Source organism: Grammomys surdaster, unplaced genomic scaffold (genome assembly GCF_004785775.1).
Source record: "Grammomys surdaster isolate TR1022 unplaced genomic scaffold, NIH_TR_1.0 126198, whole genome shotgun sequence".
Classification (NCBI taxonomy): Eukaryota; Metazoa; Chordata; class Mammalia; order Rodentia; family Muridae; genus Grammomys; species Grammomys surdaster.
Genome location: NW_021621003.1, coordinates 6,775,354 through 6,791,247, shown reverse-complemented (window position 1 = coordinate 6,791,247; position 15,894 = coordinate 6,775,354). Strand labels below are relative to the sequence as shown.

General features: G+C 38.5%; 1 protein-coding gene across 2 annotated transcripts in view; it reads right to left on the bottom strand.

Annotated features, from left to right (window-relative positions):
* Vcl (vinculin) overlaps positions 1-15,894 on the bottom strand; it is a 97,487-nt gene that overhangs the window by 41,649 nt on the left and 39,944 nt on the right. For both annotated transcript variants that reach the window (XM_028758557.1, XM_028758558.1), the window contains exons 3-6: positions 8,025-8,175; positions 7,344-7,452; positions 5,282-5,404; positions 3,887-4,047 (exon numbers count right to left, since the gene is read on the bottom strand). In XM_028758557.1, the coding sequence (XP_028614390.1) occupies positions 3,887-4,047; positions 5,282-5,404; positions 7,344-7,452; positions 8,025-8,175 (544 nt within the window). The remainder of the gene's footprint in view (positions 1-3,886; positions 4,048-5,281; positions 5,405-7,343; positions 7,453-8,024; positions 8,176-15,894) is intronic.

Below are 15,894 nucleotides of genomic sequence, written 5' to 3'. Positions count from 1 at the left end.
AGAAAAGCAGAGTCCTACAAAGCTAGTACTTTTGAAATTAAGAAGTTTAACTATGGAAACTCTTGCCTAGCCCTCTTCTCTTTCTTCTACTAACACTTTATCTCCCCGTTCCTCCTCATTTCTGATTCCATTTCTATAAGCACCACTCCAATGTTTTGAACAAAGATGTTTCAGGAAAGAACTGACCAATGAGAAAGTTGCCTAGTCCTATGATTTTAGAAAGTTAGTTGCCTTCTCTATCCTTGGTTTCTCTTCTCTGATAAAAAGCTTCACAATTCTAAATACCTCTGCAAGTTATGAGCACACTCACAGATGGACCAGCTAAAGATAACCTAGATCAGATGGGAAACACAAATTCCTTTAGCAATAGAGGATTTCCTCCTTGAGAGGTAAACATCACAAATGCCTGAGTTAACTACTTAGCCAAATTCCTATAGATAAATGTCTTATTTATTGACAACTAAAACAAAACTTGGGAACACTCAAAAACATAATAAGCTTATATACAACCTGATCTTTTTTAAAGTAATCAAAATTAAATTCAACCCTTAAATCCCAATGGTCTGCAGTAAGGATGTCACAGGACAGCACAACCTAACAGTATTCCCTTCCGAGCAATAATCTCATATGAGAGGCGTCCTAGTCAGTCACTACTGTCGATCACCAGCCTAGACCCCAGCAGGAGACTCATCACAATAACCAACTGTGAGTCCAGTGTCTGATGGCTCAACATGAAAAGCTACCTCTGAAAGGCTCAAAACAACCTGAGCAATAAAATGCTTTTGTCTCTCATCTCCCAACATGTATAAGATACAAGTAATACAAATAATTTTTAAAAGACTTAAGTTCAGAGTTCTAGATTTGCAGAGAAAAGTAAGAGTTGTATTTAACTCAAGTTCTTTTGGTTCATGATGTTGTCCCAGGAAAAAAAAATGCTGGCTTCTCTTTAATGATCACTGTAAGTGGCTCTTGATTTAAGGGATAGTTTTTAACTTTCAATAGAAATGAATACGTAAAGTTATTATTAAATGCGTGAATCTGTGAGTTGGATGTAGGTGTAACAGGTACACTATTCAGCTATGCATTGCCTCGTCAAAATCTGAACTTATTCAGAAGACGTATTTTTACCAAGAATTTGTTCCACTTACTTTCTTCCCCACTTTTCTAGAGGAACCTTCACTTTCCAGAAGAATACTGCACCAATGGGGAAGCATGAAACAAGTATGGGAAGACAAAGTTAATTACTTATTGTTAGGGACAGGAGGTGGTGAAAGACTGCATTGAACAGAATGGGAACCTGGTGGAAACAGACAGACCCCAGATCTGACTACTGTTTACAGTTCGGAAAAGAAAGATTTGGAATCCTACTTAAAAAATAAAATAAAATAAAATAAAATAAAAAGTCTTTTTTAATTTTTTTTAAAGCAATACTCTAGCTATTACTGTCCATTTTCAGGGTAAAATTTATTTTTCTAAATATTCTTATAACTACTAAAAGAGTTTACACATAGGGTAAAATAGGGTTAACTGTGAAGTCAGCAGGGCTGGGAGTGGCTCATCATGTTTATCTTTTTATACTATTTTGATTTTTGAACCAAGTAAGTGTATAACAAAAGCAGACAGATTAATAAGTTCCTCGTGTTCATTCAAATGCTATGTATTTGAGCTTTTGGCTGAGGAGACTTAATTTATTCTCACTCTTGAGGAAGTTAGTTTTGCTTTATCCTAATTAGCCAGCTTCTTCCAGGGCAAATGACTATGGGATAGCTACAAGACAGCGGTCTATTTCCCTTGTCCATCCTGCCCAAGTCCATGATCCTATTACTGAAAAGCAACTAAACTCATCTGGGTTTTGCTTGTTTATTCTTTAAGAAGCATTTCTTGATGGCAGTTGCACAAAATAAACTCAGTAACGTGTGTTCACTTTAAACTGAGAGATTACTTTTTCCTCCAAAACAGAGAAAGGTTACAATTAAATGCCTGATCTTCCTTACTAGTTTCTCATCCACTAGAAGCAAAGGAAAGTGATTTGGTTAGGGGAACATGAAATCACTGAATTATGGCTACTCACAGCTTAGGCAACAGAACATGCAGAAAGCCATCAACTCAAGGTAAGGGGAAAAAAACACTATGGTTTACTTCCTGTCCTCTTGGGCTTTGGTAGTGGAAGCAGGATAGCTCTCTAGCCCACCCATTTTTGTTGTGGGCAAAACCTTCAACAATACATCTCCAAAAGAAAAATGTCAAGGCTCACAGAGATGGCTGTTAGGAGAAGCACAGAGACACATCACCTCAAATCTTCTTTCCCAAGAGCTGGTTCTACAAGTAACTGGCCCAGCTACCTAGGAAAATGTGCCCTTCTAATAAGGCCACTGGGGACAAATGGGCAAAAAAAATGTTCTTAGGGGTCCTGCTCAAAGAGACAAAAGCACCAACCCAATATAGAAAGCCTGATGTGCCATAGCAATCTGTTCTATCTTGTCCCACCCACCCAAAAACACCAACTCAATAAGACACAAAGTCAGTCTGCCCAACACAGCCCAGATTTCCACATTCAGTCAGATTCTGACACATATCCGAGCACAGTGTTACACACCGGCACACGAAATAAGGCATGGCACACGGCACGAGAAAGCCTCACAGACATGCTTTTTCTCTTTTTAAGCAAAAAAAGGAACTAAAGGGCAAGAGAAAGCTTACCTTCTAAGCTCGAGAAAAAGAATAAAACAAACAAGAGAACAACAACAAAAAGAAGATGCACAAAGAAGTCATTGGGAAGTAAAGTTATCACCCAAAAGCAAAATCAAATATCAAGAACTTAAGATGATTTTATCATAAAAACTTCAAATATAATTTTACAACCCATTGGATAACATACTACCAATGAGGAAATACCTCTGTAAATGAATCTATACTATACTTAAAAGTAGACTAATTATATCCAGTTAAATTAGCTTTCTGAACAGCAGGGGGACTGGTGATATTAGGCCCCATATTTGACCTTACCTTCTCTGAGGTCCTGAAGTAAAGGAAAAGCAGCCCTAATGAGCACCCAACGAAGTCAATTGTAAAGTCATTGTTTAACAACCAGCTGGGTGACCTTGATGATAGCATTTTGGTCATACATGGGAAAGCTAGACCCTGGAGTCAGGGCATTTCCCATGACTGCCTATATCCTGCACTTCTCTAAGGCAAGTATAAACCAAAATGTCTTGGCTTCCCCAGACCTGGAAGCTTTGCCGTTGCATAGGAATAAGTAGACCAGAGCGGCAACAACTCCAAACCACTACCAATAGACTCTAAAAGGAATCCTCATTAACTGACTCCCTTTGCAATGTGAGGTTCTAGAGAAGGCAAAGGGTGGTAAACTAACTGACGAATAAGAAGACCAATATTTTAATTATAGTTTCCTTAGAAAAAAACAGAAATCAAGTAACATATCTAAAAATTCTAGAGTTTCTTCTGTTCACTCCTCTTAATCAAAGGTTGGCTTAGGGTAAGCCTTGCATAAAGTACATAATTATAGGCATGTTTGCTGTCTTTCTTAAGTTACCTGGCAACAATCACCCACGTAAAAAGCAAGGAGCCCACCCAGGGAAGTATAATACCAAGTCCTCTACCAGCCCAACCAATGAGAATTAAGCCTGAAGGCAGGCTACACACCCAAGCCCTCTACCAGTACTCATCCTATACACCCATTCGGTCCACCCTGAAACAGAGGAAATGTGTAATGGTGACAGGCAATTGATCAAAGAAGTGAGCAAGAAATTATGCCCATAATATCTATGTATTTTTACAAAATAATACTCAAGACAGATAATAATCAAAATCTCCCAAGAGATCAGAATTTGATATTTTTCATGATTTCTCCTCTAGTAAGACTTACCTTGCTGGCCCAGGCATCTTCATCCCAGGATGTGAGTTGTAATACACGAATGATCTCGTTAATTTCAGCACTCATCTTTTCTACAGTAAAATTTCGATTTTTCAAAGCTTCTTCTATTCCTTGGTTTTTTGAGTTTTTGGTTGTAACAAAAATCTTCATAGCTACAAAAATAAAAAAAATGATCATAATTTGATCTTTTAAAAATTGATGTGGAGGTCAGAGGCAGGAGGTGGGGGTCATTTCTCTTCTTTGACCATCTGGGTAGGTCCCAAGGCAGTATGGATCATTTAATCTTGTTGCTTAATACTATTCACATATGATGTTCTATACTTTCAACATAAATTTTGGTCTTCTAATGTCTTAAGAAGAATATATAAAACAATCCCAGCAAATATGATAATAAAGTTCCAGTATCAGCAACTTTCATTGTAAAGCAAATTGAAAATACAAAGGGAGCACCACAGGTCATTAGGGAACTAGTTTAACACATACAGATGATCTACAATCACAAAGTGCTTAACATCCTTCTTATCAGCAGCATCATGAGTACAGCATGGCCTCTAGCCACGGCAAACCTAACAGGACAGATACAAAACACCGATAAAAGTGTGAGTAGCCTGCTTCCCCAACACTATGGTAGGCCCCAAAGACATCGGTATGTCTTCCAGAAATTCTCAGTGGACACCAGTGACTTCTCTTTCTTCTTCCCTTCCTCCCTTTCTCTCTTTCTTTCTCTCTCTCTTTCTTTCTTGTTTTTAGGATTGATTGTTTTTTTTGTTTTTTTTGTTTTTTAAAGCAGGGAACTGTGGCACACACCTTTAATCTCAACATTCAGGAGACAGATTTCTGTGAGTTCGATGCCATCCTGGTCTACAAAGTAAGTTCCAGAACATCTAGAGCTACATAAAAGAGACCATGCATCAAAAAACAATCCTTCCTGCCCCTCACAAAAAAAAGAAAAAAGAAAAGAAAAAATTTAATTAAAAAAAATTTTTTGTATTTATGTGTATGTATGTGTGATTGTGTGACAAGTATGTACAGATGCCCCTAGAGACCAGAAGAGGGTACTGGGGCCTGGATCTGAAGGTACTGGGGCATGCCAATAACACACTTCATAGAAATTTAAATAGAGTCATCTTCTGAGACTTAAACTAAATAAAACACAACCTGACTAAGATAAATGCATAAACAATGAGGTACTGATATACTGACACTCAGTAAGCACAAATTCCTTTTGTCCGTTAAAGCAGAAAGAGAGAAAGAACATTCAAGATGGTGTCTATAGGGTAACATTTAACACTCAACCAAACCTCATGCACCAGAGCAGCAAAGGAGAACGGCCTTCTAAGCCAGAACTCCTAACTTCCCCTGCCCTATAAATAAAGCAGGAAGTACCTGAAATGAGAACAGGAAGCAGCTCTTTGACAGTGTTCATTGAGTTTACCAGCATCACTCGGTGTTCCTGGTGAGTCAACTCCTGCTGTCTTTCATCAATCATTTTGGCCATCTTAGTCATTCCTGGGTAACAAAGAAGCAATTATGCAGGATGAGTGTGAACAAACCCAAGTCTGGACTTCTCAGCCTAAATCCATTGTGAATTACTGCAAATATCCTAACCTACTGTCTATCTAAAGACAAACATTGTTAACAAACTAGCATTTGTGCAATGTTATAGTTTTCAGTGACAGTAATTTATTAAAGGAAAGTCCTAAATATAATCATTTTCATATTGCATACATACAGACTTCATAAAGCATATCTGACTATTGTGCTGTGTTATGCAGAATCTCAGGGAAAGCATTCTAAGAACAACAGTGGGTTGGGCTGGGGTTTTTTTGGTTTTGTTTGTTTGTTTGTCTGTTTGACATTCATTTCTTTTGTAGACTGGGAGAACAGACATGTGACAAGGTACAGCTATGGATAAGGGTTAGAGGATAGCTTGCAGGAGTTGCTTCTCTCCTTCTACCATGTTGGTTCTGGGAATGGAACTCAGGCAGACTTAGCAGAAAGAATCTCTCTCTACCTAGTGAGCCTTTACCTTGGTAATATGTTTTTGAATTTTCAAGTTGATCCAAAATAATATTAAAATTAGAATCAAAACAGAAATATTAGAAAAAGTACAGCTTTTTAGGCATCTGCTGTTTTGGAATCAATCTGTTAGCACTTTGTTTACTTTGGTTATTATTCAAAAGTGCTATGTAACTTTTGAATTGCATTCATTTATTGACAGATTATGTGTAATGTGAGGACATAGATGTGTGCCACAGTGTACATGTAGAGGTCAGTGGACAACTTAAGGGTCAGTTCTCTCCTTCCGTGTGGCTCCTGGGATCGAACTCAGGTCAGCAGACTTGGATTCAAGTGCTGTTATCATCTCATTGGCTAGCTATATGATTTTTATTTTAAGCTTTGATTTTCAAATTACCTCTAGGATTTCGTAAGTAGTTTTATAGACCATCAAGACCAAGGAGAGGCAGAAAGGTGGGCTGCTTCTGCTTCACCCAGAGTATCTTTAGTCTTATTAGACTTTGCATAAAGGTACATGAAGAAAACATAGACCTTTTTTCCAGTGTTAGGAGAATACAGGTCTTAGCTAGGCGTATGTATACCACTTGCCTACCACGCACTAAGCCTGGGTTAATCTCCAACACTCCCAAACATATCCCAGCACACCTTTATACATCCTCTGGCCATCCCTCGGCCATTCCCCAGCACATCTCCACAGCCATGAGAAAAGGCCATTTCCAGGTGACCTTCAACTCAGAAAATGGGTAAGTTCAAGGAACAACTACACTGGACCCTCGGAAAGACATTGTTAAATAAACATCAACATTTCAATTAAAATATAATCCACAGGGCAATAAACATCAAGCTAAACACCTATTAAGCCTTTTCATTAACCTTATTCATACTTTATGGACTCTTGAGGACATGTTATATCTATAAGATCAAATGCTGGCATCTGTGTATTTTGAATACTCAATACTCAGATACCTAAATAATCATTTCAAAATGATTAACTACAACCACTCCTCTCTCCTTTGAGGCCTGATCGTATCTCTGCAGCCTTGGGCTATGGCATAAGTCCATAATAGTAGGCAGCTAATTAGCAAGCTAAGAAATCATGAAGAGCTAGCGGCCAGCTGGCAGACAGTGAAGGAATGCTGTGTACTGTGGAATGGGAGGTCAGGATTGAGGGTGGCCTTCGGCATTACAGCAGTAGAAAAGTATTTCCTTCATTTCCCTCATCAACATTCACAAATCTGGTTTAGTGTTTTTGACAGAGCTGGGATTTGTAGAAAGTAGATAACAGACTTCAGAGACAGAAACATATCGTCAGCAGAAGCCATCGCCAACACCATCCCGTTTTCTGCAAATAAGGAAAGAGTATCCTTTCCTCATCAACCAACACGGACAATTCATATGACTTCTAATATAAAATTTGGGTTTCGCTCACCTGGCCCAAGATTCTTTGTGTAAGTGACCAAGTCTTCCATAGTCTCCACTACCTCTGCCACTGTAAGATATTCCAAAATTCCTTTGCAAACTCTAATAATTTTACGAACCTGAAAAATATATTTAAGGACTCAATCAAAGTAGTGAATAATACATAGAAAATGGCACTAGAGATATGAAGCTTTTTAATATATTAGCATTCTAAAACAACCATCCAGTATTGCATTGCACAACCTTTTTTTTTTTTTTGAGAATTTTTTATTTGTTTACTTTTTTGTTTAGTTACTTTCTTTCTTCCTTCCTTTCTTTTTTTCTTTCTTTCTTATTTTGGTTTTTGGATATAGGGTTTCTCTGTGTAGCCCTGGCTGTCCTGGAACTCACTTTGTAGATCAGGCTGGCCTCAAAGTCATTGAGACTCTCCTTCCTCCACCTCCTGAGTGCTGGGATTAAAGGTGTGTGCCACCATGTCTAGCTCCTATTATAACCTTTAAAATTACACTTTAGGGGCTGGAGAGATGACTCAGAGGTCAAGAACTCATGATGTACTTCCAGAGGACCCCAGTTTGGTTCTTGGCACCCATGTCAGGTGGCTCACAACGCGCACACACACACACCACACATAAATAAATCTAAAACTAGACTTTTGTCTATGGGAGGAATTTGGGGACCTCAGATTGCCTACCTCAGCCTCATCAAAGGTAAGCAGTAGGTCAGACGTGCCAGACAGGATTCCCCTAGAGCCGTCAATGAGGTAATCCCGTGCAGGAACTGAGTATGGGTCTGACTGAAGCATCTGGGCTGCCTGAACAAGCTTGGTGCAAGCATTTTCAACCCTAGGGGGAAGAATATGGGTTAGCTCCTTAATGAAAGCAAACAGAAGACCATGATATGCAAACACAAAAGAATAGATACATGAGAATTTATTTTTCTGTACGGTAGATAGCCAAGGTCAATTTATAACAGGACTTGGCCTTTGAAATCTCAAAATTTGCAGCTAATGGCAGCAACTTGTTCTTTGTTATTTCTTGGCAATAAAACAAGAGCACCTTTGGCACCTTTGCTTTATGTGGCTGCATCTCTGTAACTCTTTTGTTGGAATTCTTTTGTTTCCTTACTCCTCGCCATTCTGCAACTGACATTACATAAAGAACTGAAAAACACCTATAGTACCGTCACACTTAACATCTAGAAATAAGCCCCAAAGTATTATGCAGTGATTTTTTTTTTTTTTTTACTTTTTATTTTTATTTTTTGAGACAGAGTCTCACTCTATGACCTCAGGTGGTAGCGTGGAGATCACTATGTAGACAAGATTCACTTTGAAATCAAAGCTCCATCTGCCTCCGCCTTTAAATGCTAGGCTTTATATAATCAGACAATACAAAGGAATAGGGGTAAAAGGAGAAAGAATAAAATAATATGCTTATTTTATATTCATCTTGCTAAGTGGATTTGGGTCAAGCAATTCTATAAAACTATGTTGTTAGTTAAAAAATCAATGGCATTAATAACTGAACCAATAATTAGCAGTTTACTACCAATACAGTTTAATGTAGACCACCAAGTCAGCCACAGATTTGGTGGTGGAGGCGGGGCGGAGAATTCATTTGACAGAGGGACTCAAAATGCATAAAGCAAGTATATTCGTTGACCCTACTTACTAAAACGTAGTCATTCATTCAATTACTCATTCATAAAAAGAGTGAATGCATTATCTCCTCTAATCTCATTTCAACAGACCCACTGTTTTCATTGAGTAACTTAAAGAGATAAGAAACAAATTATTTAAAAACAAAATAATTTGCCAACATTACACATTCTCATTTGAAAAAAAAAGCCCTACTCATAGCATTCTTTTGTGGCTCAAATGAAACAATACAAAAATTCCCACAAGTATAAAGAAGTGTTACTGCTAACAGGAAGAATTAAACCAATATGAAAATTTCAACATACAAAAGAACTAGGTGCCAGGCAGTGGTGGCAGCACTTGGGAGGCAGAGGCAGGAGGATTTCTAAGTTCGAGGCCAGCCTGGTCTACAGAGTGAGTTCCAGGACAGCCAGGACTGCACAGAGAAACCCTGTCTCAAAAAACCAAAAACCAAAACTGAAAAGAAAAAAAAAAAAAGAACTAGGCTATGAAAGATGTAAAAAATATTATGATTCCAAAAACACACTTTACTAAACTAAAACATAAACACTGGTACCACAAAACATTACCTAATAATTCTAGTGAAAAACAAAGACCTACTATGCATGCCTGCCCTACTTTAATCCCTCTACCCACCCATCTACCACCCTATCCCCAGATTTTCTACTCTTTTCTATCTTTCTTTCTTTTTTATCTTTCCTTCTGGGGGAAGGAGAGAGGTTTGTTTTTTGTTCTTTGGTTTTTTTTGTTGTTGTTGTTTTTTTCAAGACAAGGTTTCTCTGTGTAGTCCCGGCTGTCCTGGAACTTAGACCAGACTGGCCTCGAACTCAGAAATCTGCCTGCCTCTGCCTCCCAAGTGCTGGGATTAAAGGCATGTGCCACCACCGCCCGGCGAGAGGTTTGTTTTATTTTGCACTTTATGTATATGAGTTCACTGTAGCTAGCTGTCTTCAGACACACCAGACGAGAGCATCGGATCCCATTACAGATGGTTGTGAGCCACCATGTGGTTGCTGGGAGCTAAACTCAGGACTACTGGAAGAGCAGTCAGTGCTCTTAACTGATGAGCCATCTCTCCAGCCCTCTACTCTTTTCTTTTAAGACAGGATCTCACTATGTACTTCAGGCTAACCTTGAACTCACTGTAGCCCTGGTTGGTTTTGAACTTGTGCTCCTCCAGCCTCCAACTTCCAAGCAGTGTTAGGATTATAGGCACACACCACCAAAAATGATTTGATGTGGCTGTTGATAAGTCTTAATAACCTGATGCCTGGACCTGGAGAGATGGCTCAGTAGTTAAGAGCACTTGTTAATACTGAAGAAGACAGAGGTTCAGTTCCCAGCACCCACATCAGGTAATTCACAACTGCCTATAATTTCCTTCCAAGGGATTACACACCCTCTTCTGATCTTCAAGAGCACAGGAACACACATACATGCAGGTAAAATATACACATCTAAAAATAATTTTAAAGATGCATAAAGAACTACTTCATTCTTTTATACAGGCTATATGATAATTCACAATGTATTAGCCTACTACAATGATCTACCTTGAAAGCTCATTATGAGTGTATCTACTAGATGCTCAATCAAAGAGGTGGGCGCTGTAATTTTAATATGTAGCCATAGTGTCATCCGCAAAAGTCATATGAACTCATTTTCACCACAATGGATGAGAGGACAGAAACAGTATTTACATTCTCAATAATAGAAAAATGTATGTAAAAGATAAAATTAAAATAAATTAAAACTTTAAAATTTAAAGAGAAAGAAGCAAAAAACTACACTAAGGAAATCACAGTAAAGTTACTTAAAACCCATAATAACACTTTGTTCCAAGACAGAGGAGGGAGACTGTGTAGCCTTAGCTGTCCTGGTACTCATTCTGTAGACCAAGCTAGCCTCAAACAAATAATGATCCTCCTGCCTCTGTCTCCTGAGTGCTGGTATTAAAGGCATATGCCACCACTGAGGGACTGAGGTGATGACTCAGTAGAGCGCTTGCCATTCAAGCATGCATGAGGACCTGAGTTCAGATGCCTATAGCCAGGCACAGTGGTATATCTTTAAACGCAGCACTAGGGAAGCAGACATAGGGCCCCTGGATTCCACTGGCCAACCAACCTAATAAAATCAGTAAACTCCAGGCTGAGGAAAAGATCCTTTCCAAAAAACAAACAAACAAACAAAAACTTGCTGGATGTGGTAGCACACACCTTTAATCCCAGCCCGGTCTACTTGGCAAGTCCCAGATCAGCCAAAGATATATACTAAGACCCTGTCTCAAAGTTAAGCAATTAATTAACTAGTTGGTTAAGGTCATGGGCTGATGAGATGGCTTAATAAGGCCCTTAATACCAAACTAAGACCCACTTGGTGGAAGTCAAAAACCAACTCTCCAAAGCTGTCCTCTGATCTCCACATTCCTACCCACAAAAATGAGTAAACTGTTTGAAATAAAGTATTTAAAAGAAAACTCAATTACACTAAAAAGAATGATTTCAAAAGCACTGTAGGAATAGTCAATTGATCATTGAAGACCACCAGTCAAAGATTGCTTACATGTCCCTTTCTGATACCTCAGGTGCTGTTTCTCACCTTCCTTTACTAGATTGGCATCCCCTTCTTGTGCTGCTTTAAATGTCTCTTCCTTCAGGGAATCGTACTAGTCTCCCAAATCTATAGGGGTCTTGTGTTCCCACAGAATTTCATCCTTTCTCAGTTTTCTCTCATAACACTGTAAATTCAGCATGGCAACGTAAACATCTCATTCAAATTAACAATTAATGTACTCACAGAACATAACACCCAACAAATAAAAATTGCTCAGTAACTCTTTGATGAATACATTTTACTACATGAAGGAAACATAAAATCATCTCAGCAGAGAAAATCATCATACTTATTTGTTTTGCATTTTTTTGAGACAGAGCTTTCCCATGTAGTCCAAGCTATCTTTGGACTTGTAGTGTAGGTTGGCCTGGAATTCCTGATTCTTTGGTCTCAGTCTCCCCTGTGAAGGGATTGTGGGCATGCATCACCATGTCTAGCAGAAAATCATTAAAAAGTCCCAAACTTGATTTTACTTCAAAGGAACTTGATCCTGGATGAAATTATAGAAAATAAACAAGCACCATAGAATGCAATTCCTGAGCAACATCTACTCACAAAGATCCAGTTACTGTATACAGTTTTCAAACTTGAAAAAAGACTTTCAAATGCCAGGAATAACTTATGGAGAGAAAACCTGGCAGGACAGGAAATAAAGCAGAAAAGGCTTGCCAAGAATCAAATTGATTTCCCACTAATGGTTCTCTTGTGTGATAAAATGATAGGCAGAATAGACACTGTGCCATTTTTTTTTTAACTACAATAAGATTATCTGGTCAGTACATTAAAATTTAACTGCATTCATAAAAGCCAAACAAATCCCACTATGATTAACCAGAAATTAGAAACAGGAGGAGCCCATCATGTCAGGAGAAAATGTTATTTTTATTTAAGCATTCTGTCTGCCTGCCTCTTAAAGTGATCTTCCACTTTGAAACAGAAACCTAAACTCTACAGAATGACTAAGAATGAGACCAGTTTCCTAAATAATCTCATAACTTGACTATGTCCTAATAATATTCATTTCGATAACTTAAAACCACTCAACTAGTGCAAGCTGAGGCTTTTCTGCCTTTAAGTCTTCAACCTCAAGCACCAGTGCTTGCGATTTAGATCAGACAGATTAATGACAGTTTCATGGAATTCTTAACATACTCACTTGAGAGTAAATCCTTCCTTCCCAGAATACTTCCCCATGTGAAATAATATTAAAAAAAGGTTCTACGTTCCTCAGTTCTCAGTGATTTTAATTATCTCTAATCAAGCTGTTTGGAGCTTCACTTTTTTCCACTAATGCATGCTGGGTATCAGACATTCATCTTATCACTCACTCTACCACTCAGCACAAGTCACAAGGGCCAGTCTCTCCAATGTCTCTTTGAGTTCCTTTTCAAGTAGCTCTCTCTTGAATGTCCTTCCTTAGCCTCCAGAGGGCTGGGTTTACAGGTGTGTGGCGCAGGCTTGACTTCCAACTTTATTTTAAAACAACAGAAATAGACTGACTCTTGTGTAGCAGCCCAATAATAGCTAAAATGCATTGCATCCTGGGGTTGCCATTCTAAAAGGTCAAGGCTCCTCAGCCATTAGTCAGCTAGAAACCTGAGAGAAGGCCACAGGCACAGTAGCAGTTTTTAGAAAGGAGTAGGGAACACAGAGTACAAAAAGAGACATACTTTAAATCTGGTTCAAGTAGCAAGTGCACAGCCCCAACCTACCCTACCGCATGCTGCATGATAATGTTGTTCCAACCCTGTGCTTTAATTGCAAGTTTTTACAGTCCTCATCCATGAAGTCCATAAACTACTCCTTTCCCTGTACCAATTTCTCAAGTACAACACAATACAAAGCAGCTTTCTCATTCTTTTAAGATTTATTTTAAGTATGTATGTATATATGGGGAGTGGGGTATGGAGTCAAATACACTGGCACTGGAACTGCAGGTGATTGTGAGCTGCCTGACATGGTTCTGGAAACCAACTAGAGCAGTACATACTCCTGACTTCTAAGCCCCTTGTCATTCTCAGCAAGACCAAACCGCATGTGAACACCCAAAATAAAAACTTTTGTCACTTAGACCACAATAAAGCTAAGGGATAACGTGGGTTTGGTTTTGTTTTGTTTTGTTTTGTTTTAGTTCATTTATGAGTATGTGTCTGCATCTATGTGATTAGTAAATGTCACGTGTATATGGAACTTCTGGAAACCAGAGCAGGTGTCATAGCCCTTATATCCAGAGTTGTAAGACAACCACCTGACACTGGGACTGAGAACTCAATTTGGGTCTTCTGGAAGAGTATTAAGCATATTAAAAACTATCAAAAATGTTTTTAAAAGCAATAGCAAATGAACCCTTCTCTAATAGAGCATGTGCAAACAAAGCTAAATCAATTCCCCACCACCACACACACACATACACGCACACAGCTCAGCTCCCTAATTTCTTTTATTTCTGATGAGATCAGCTAACCCTGCAGACAGTTTTGGCTTCCCCAAGGAGATAACACAAGAGGAAGCGGTATGCTGGGAATGGGACTATTCTAAACCTCCCAGCCATCCAGGCTGCGTGTCCAAGAGTTGGTAAACAGCTAACTTGAAATCATGTAAGTCATACCTTTGAATCCTTAGCATGTCATATTCTCTCTCCCACTCCCTCTGTCTCCTTCCTCCACCCCTTTTCAAATCTGGCACCAGTGCACAGACAAGAGATTCTAAACCTTGCAAGGTTCCATGAAAACCTGTGACCCACAAGTCATGGACTCTACTGTCTTTTTCTCTCTCAAGTCAGGGTTAGAGTAGAGACAGAATGAACATATAAACAAATGTATTTTACAAGCACCCAGAGTTTTCAAATGTATGCTGGTGCTATGTGATATAAAAATAATTTTTAAACATTACTAAACTCTTTTTGGTTTCTTGTTTATTAGAAGGTCCTATGGAAAATTTGATAGTCACTATTCTATAACATAATGTAATCAAGGATATAGAAGCTTAAATCACCTAAACACAAAATAAAATGGGGCAAATATAATGAGGGAATACTTTTACTTAAAAAAAAATAAAAAAACAGCTACCAGTAACTGTCATGAGGACTTAAAAACAGAACAAAGTCTGGAACTGCATAGCTAACATCACAGCACTAATTCAAAAGCATGTAATAACACATCATCAATATAATTTAGACTCTAAGAAAACCACAGACTTTAAAACCAGCGTATCAGTATCATTTAGAAATATATAAAGCTTACACCTAAAACTAAGTAGAAAATTAGCATAGGAGATTTTAACATATTTCAATCATAAACCAACAGGTCCAACAGACAAGCAATAAATACAGCTATGAGTTGGACCTCAGTACCACAAAAAGAAAAAGTATTAGTAGTAAGTAAATATGAGTAACCAAGACTTCCCCCCAGGCCAGTGGACACAGAGAGCTTCAGACACATTCTGTCAAACTTTCAACAGCAAAAAAAATCTTTACCTTATGTAAACCACTTAAAACACCAGAAAAAGAACTTATTTTATGGAAATAAAATAACATTGATATAAAGCTGTTCTAGAATAGAAGAAGAAAATTATACAAGGTTCTTTATGAACAAAGAAGCAAAGACCTTTTAATAGTTCAGCTACTTAGGGCCAGAGATGCCTCAGCTGAGAGGTGCTTACCCCCAAGCCTAGAACCCACTTGGTGGAAAGGGAGGAACTGATTCTTGCAGGGTCTATCTAGATTCTGACATCCACACACATGCCCGCACAATGAAATACATGTACAAAAAAATTAAATGTCAGACAACTAAATGTGGTGTGATGGCTTACAGCTGTAACCCCAGCACTCAGTCAACTGAAGCAGGAGGAACAGTAGAGGGAATCTGAGGTCAGCCTAGACCATATGGTGAGATTCTGTCTTAAAATGGGGTGGAGGCGCCATCCTAATTCAAATCAGCACTGCTGTTTGGTTTGGTGAGAAGATCTCACTGTGTAGCCTATGTAGCTCAGGGTGGCCTCAAACCAGCAACTGTCCAGCTTCAAGCCCCCTAAGTGTGCCCCAACTCTCTGCTGATGCTTTTTAAAATCACAAGCAAATACAATTTATCTACCTCCAAAAAATACAAGTAGGGTTCATTGTCAGAAAATTTACATTCATGTAGTGGACTACTGGCTATCATAATACAGTAAAGGGAAAAACTGTATGATTGCCTCAATGGATACTGAAAAACCAATTAAATAAATATAAGCTATCTTTGTGGTGTGTGTGTGTGTGTGTGTGTGTGTGTGTGTGTGTGTGTGTGTGTGT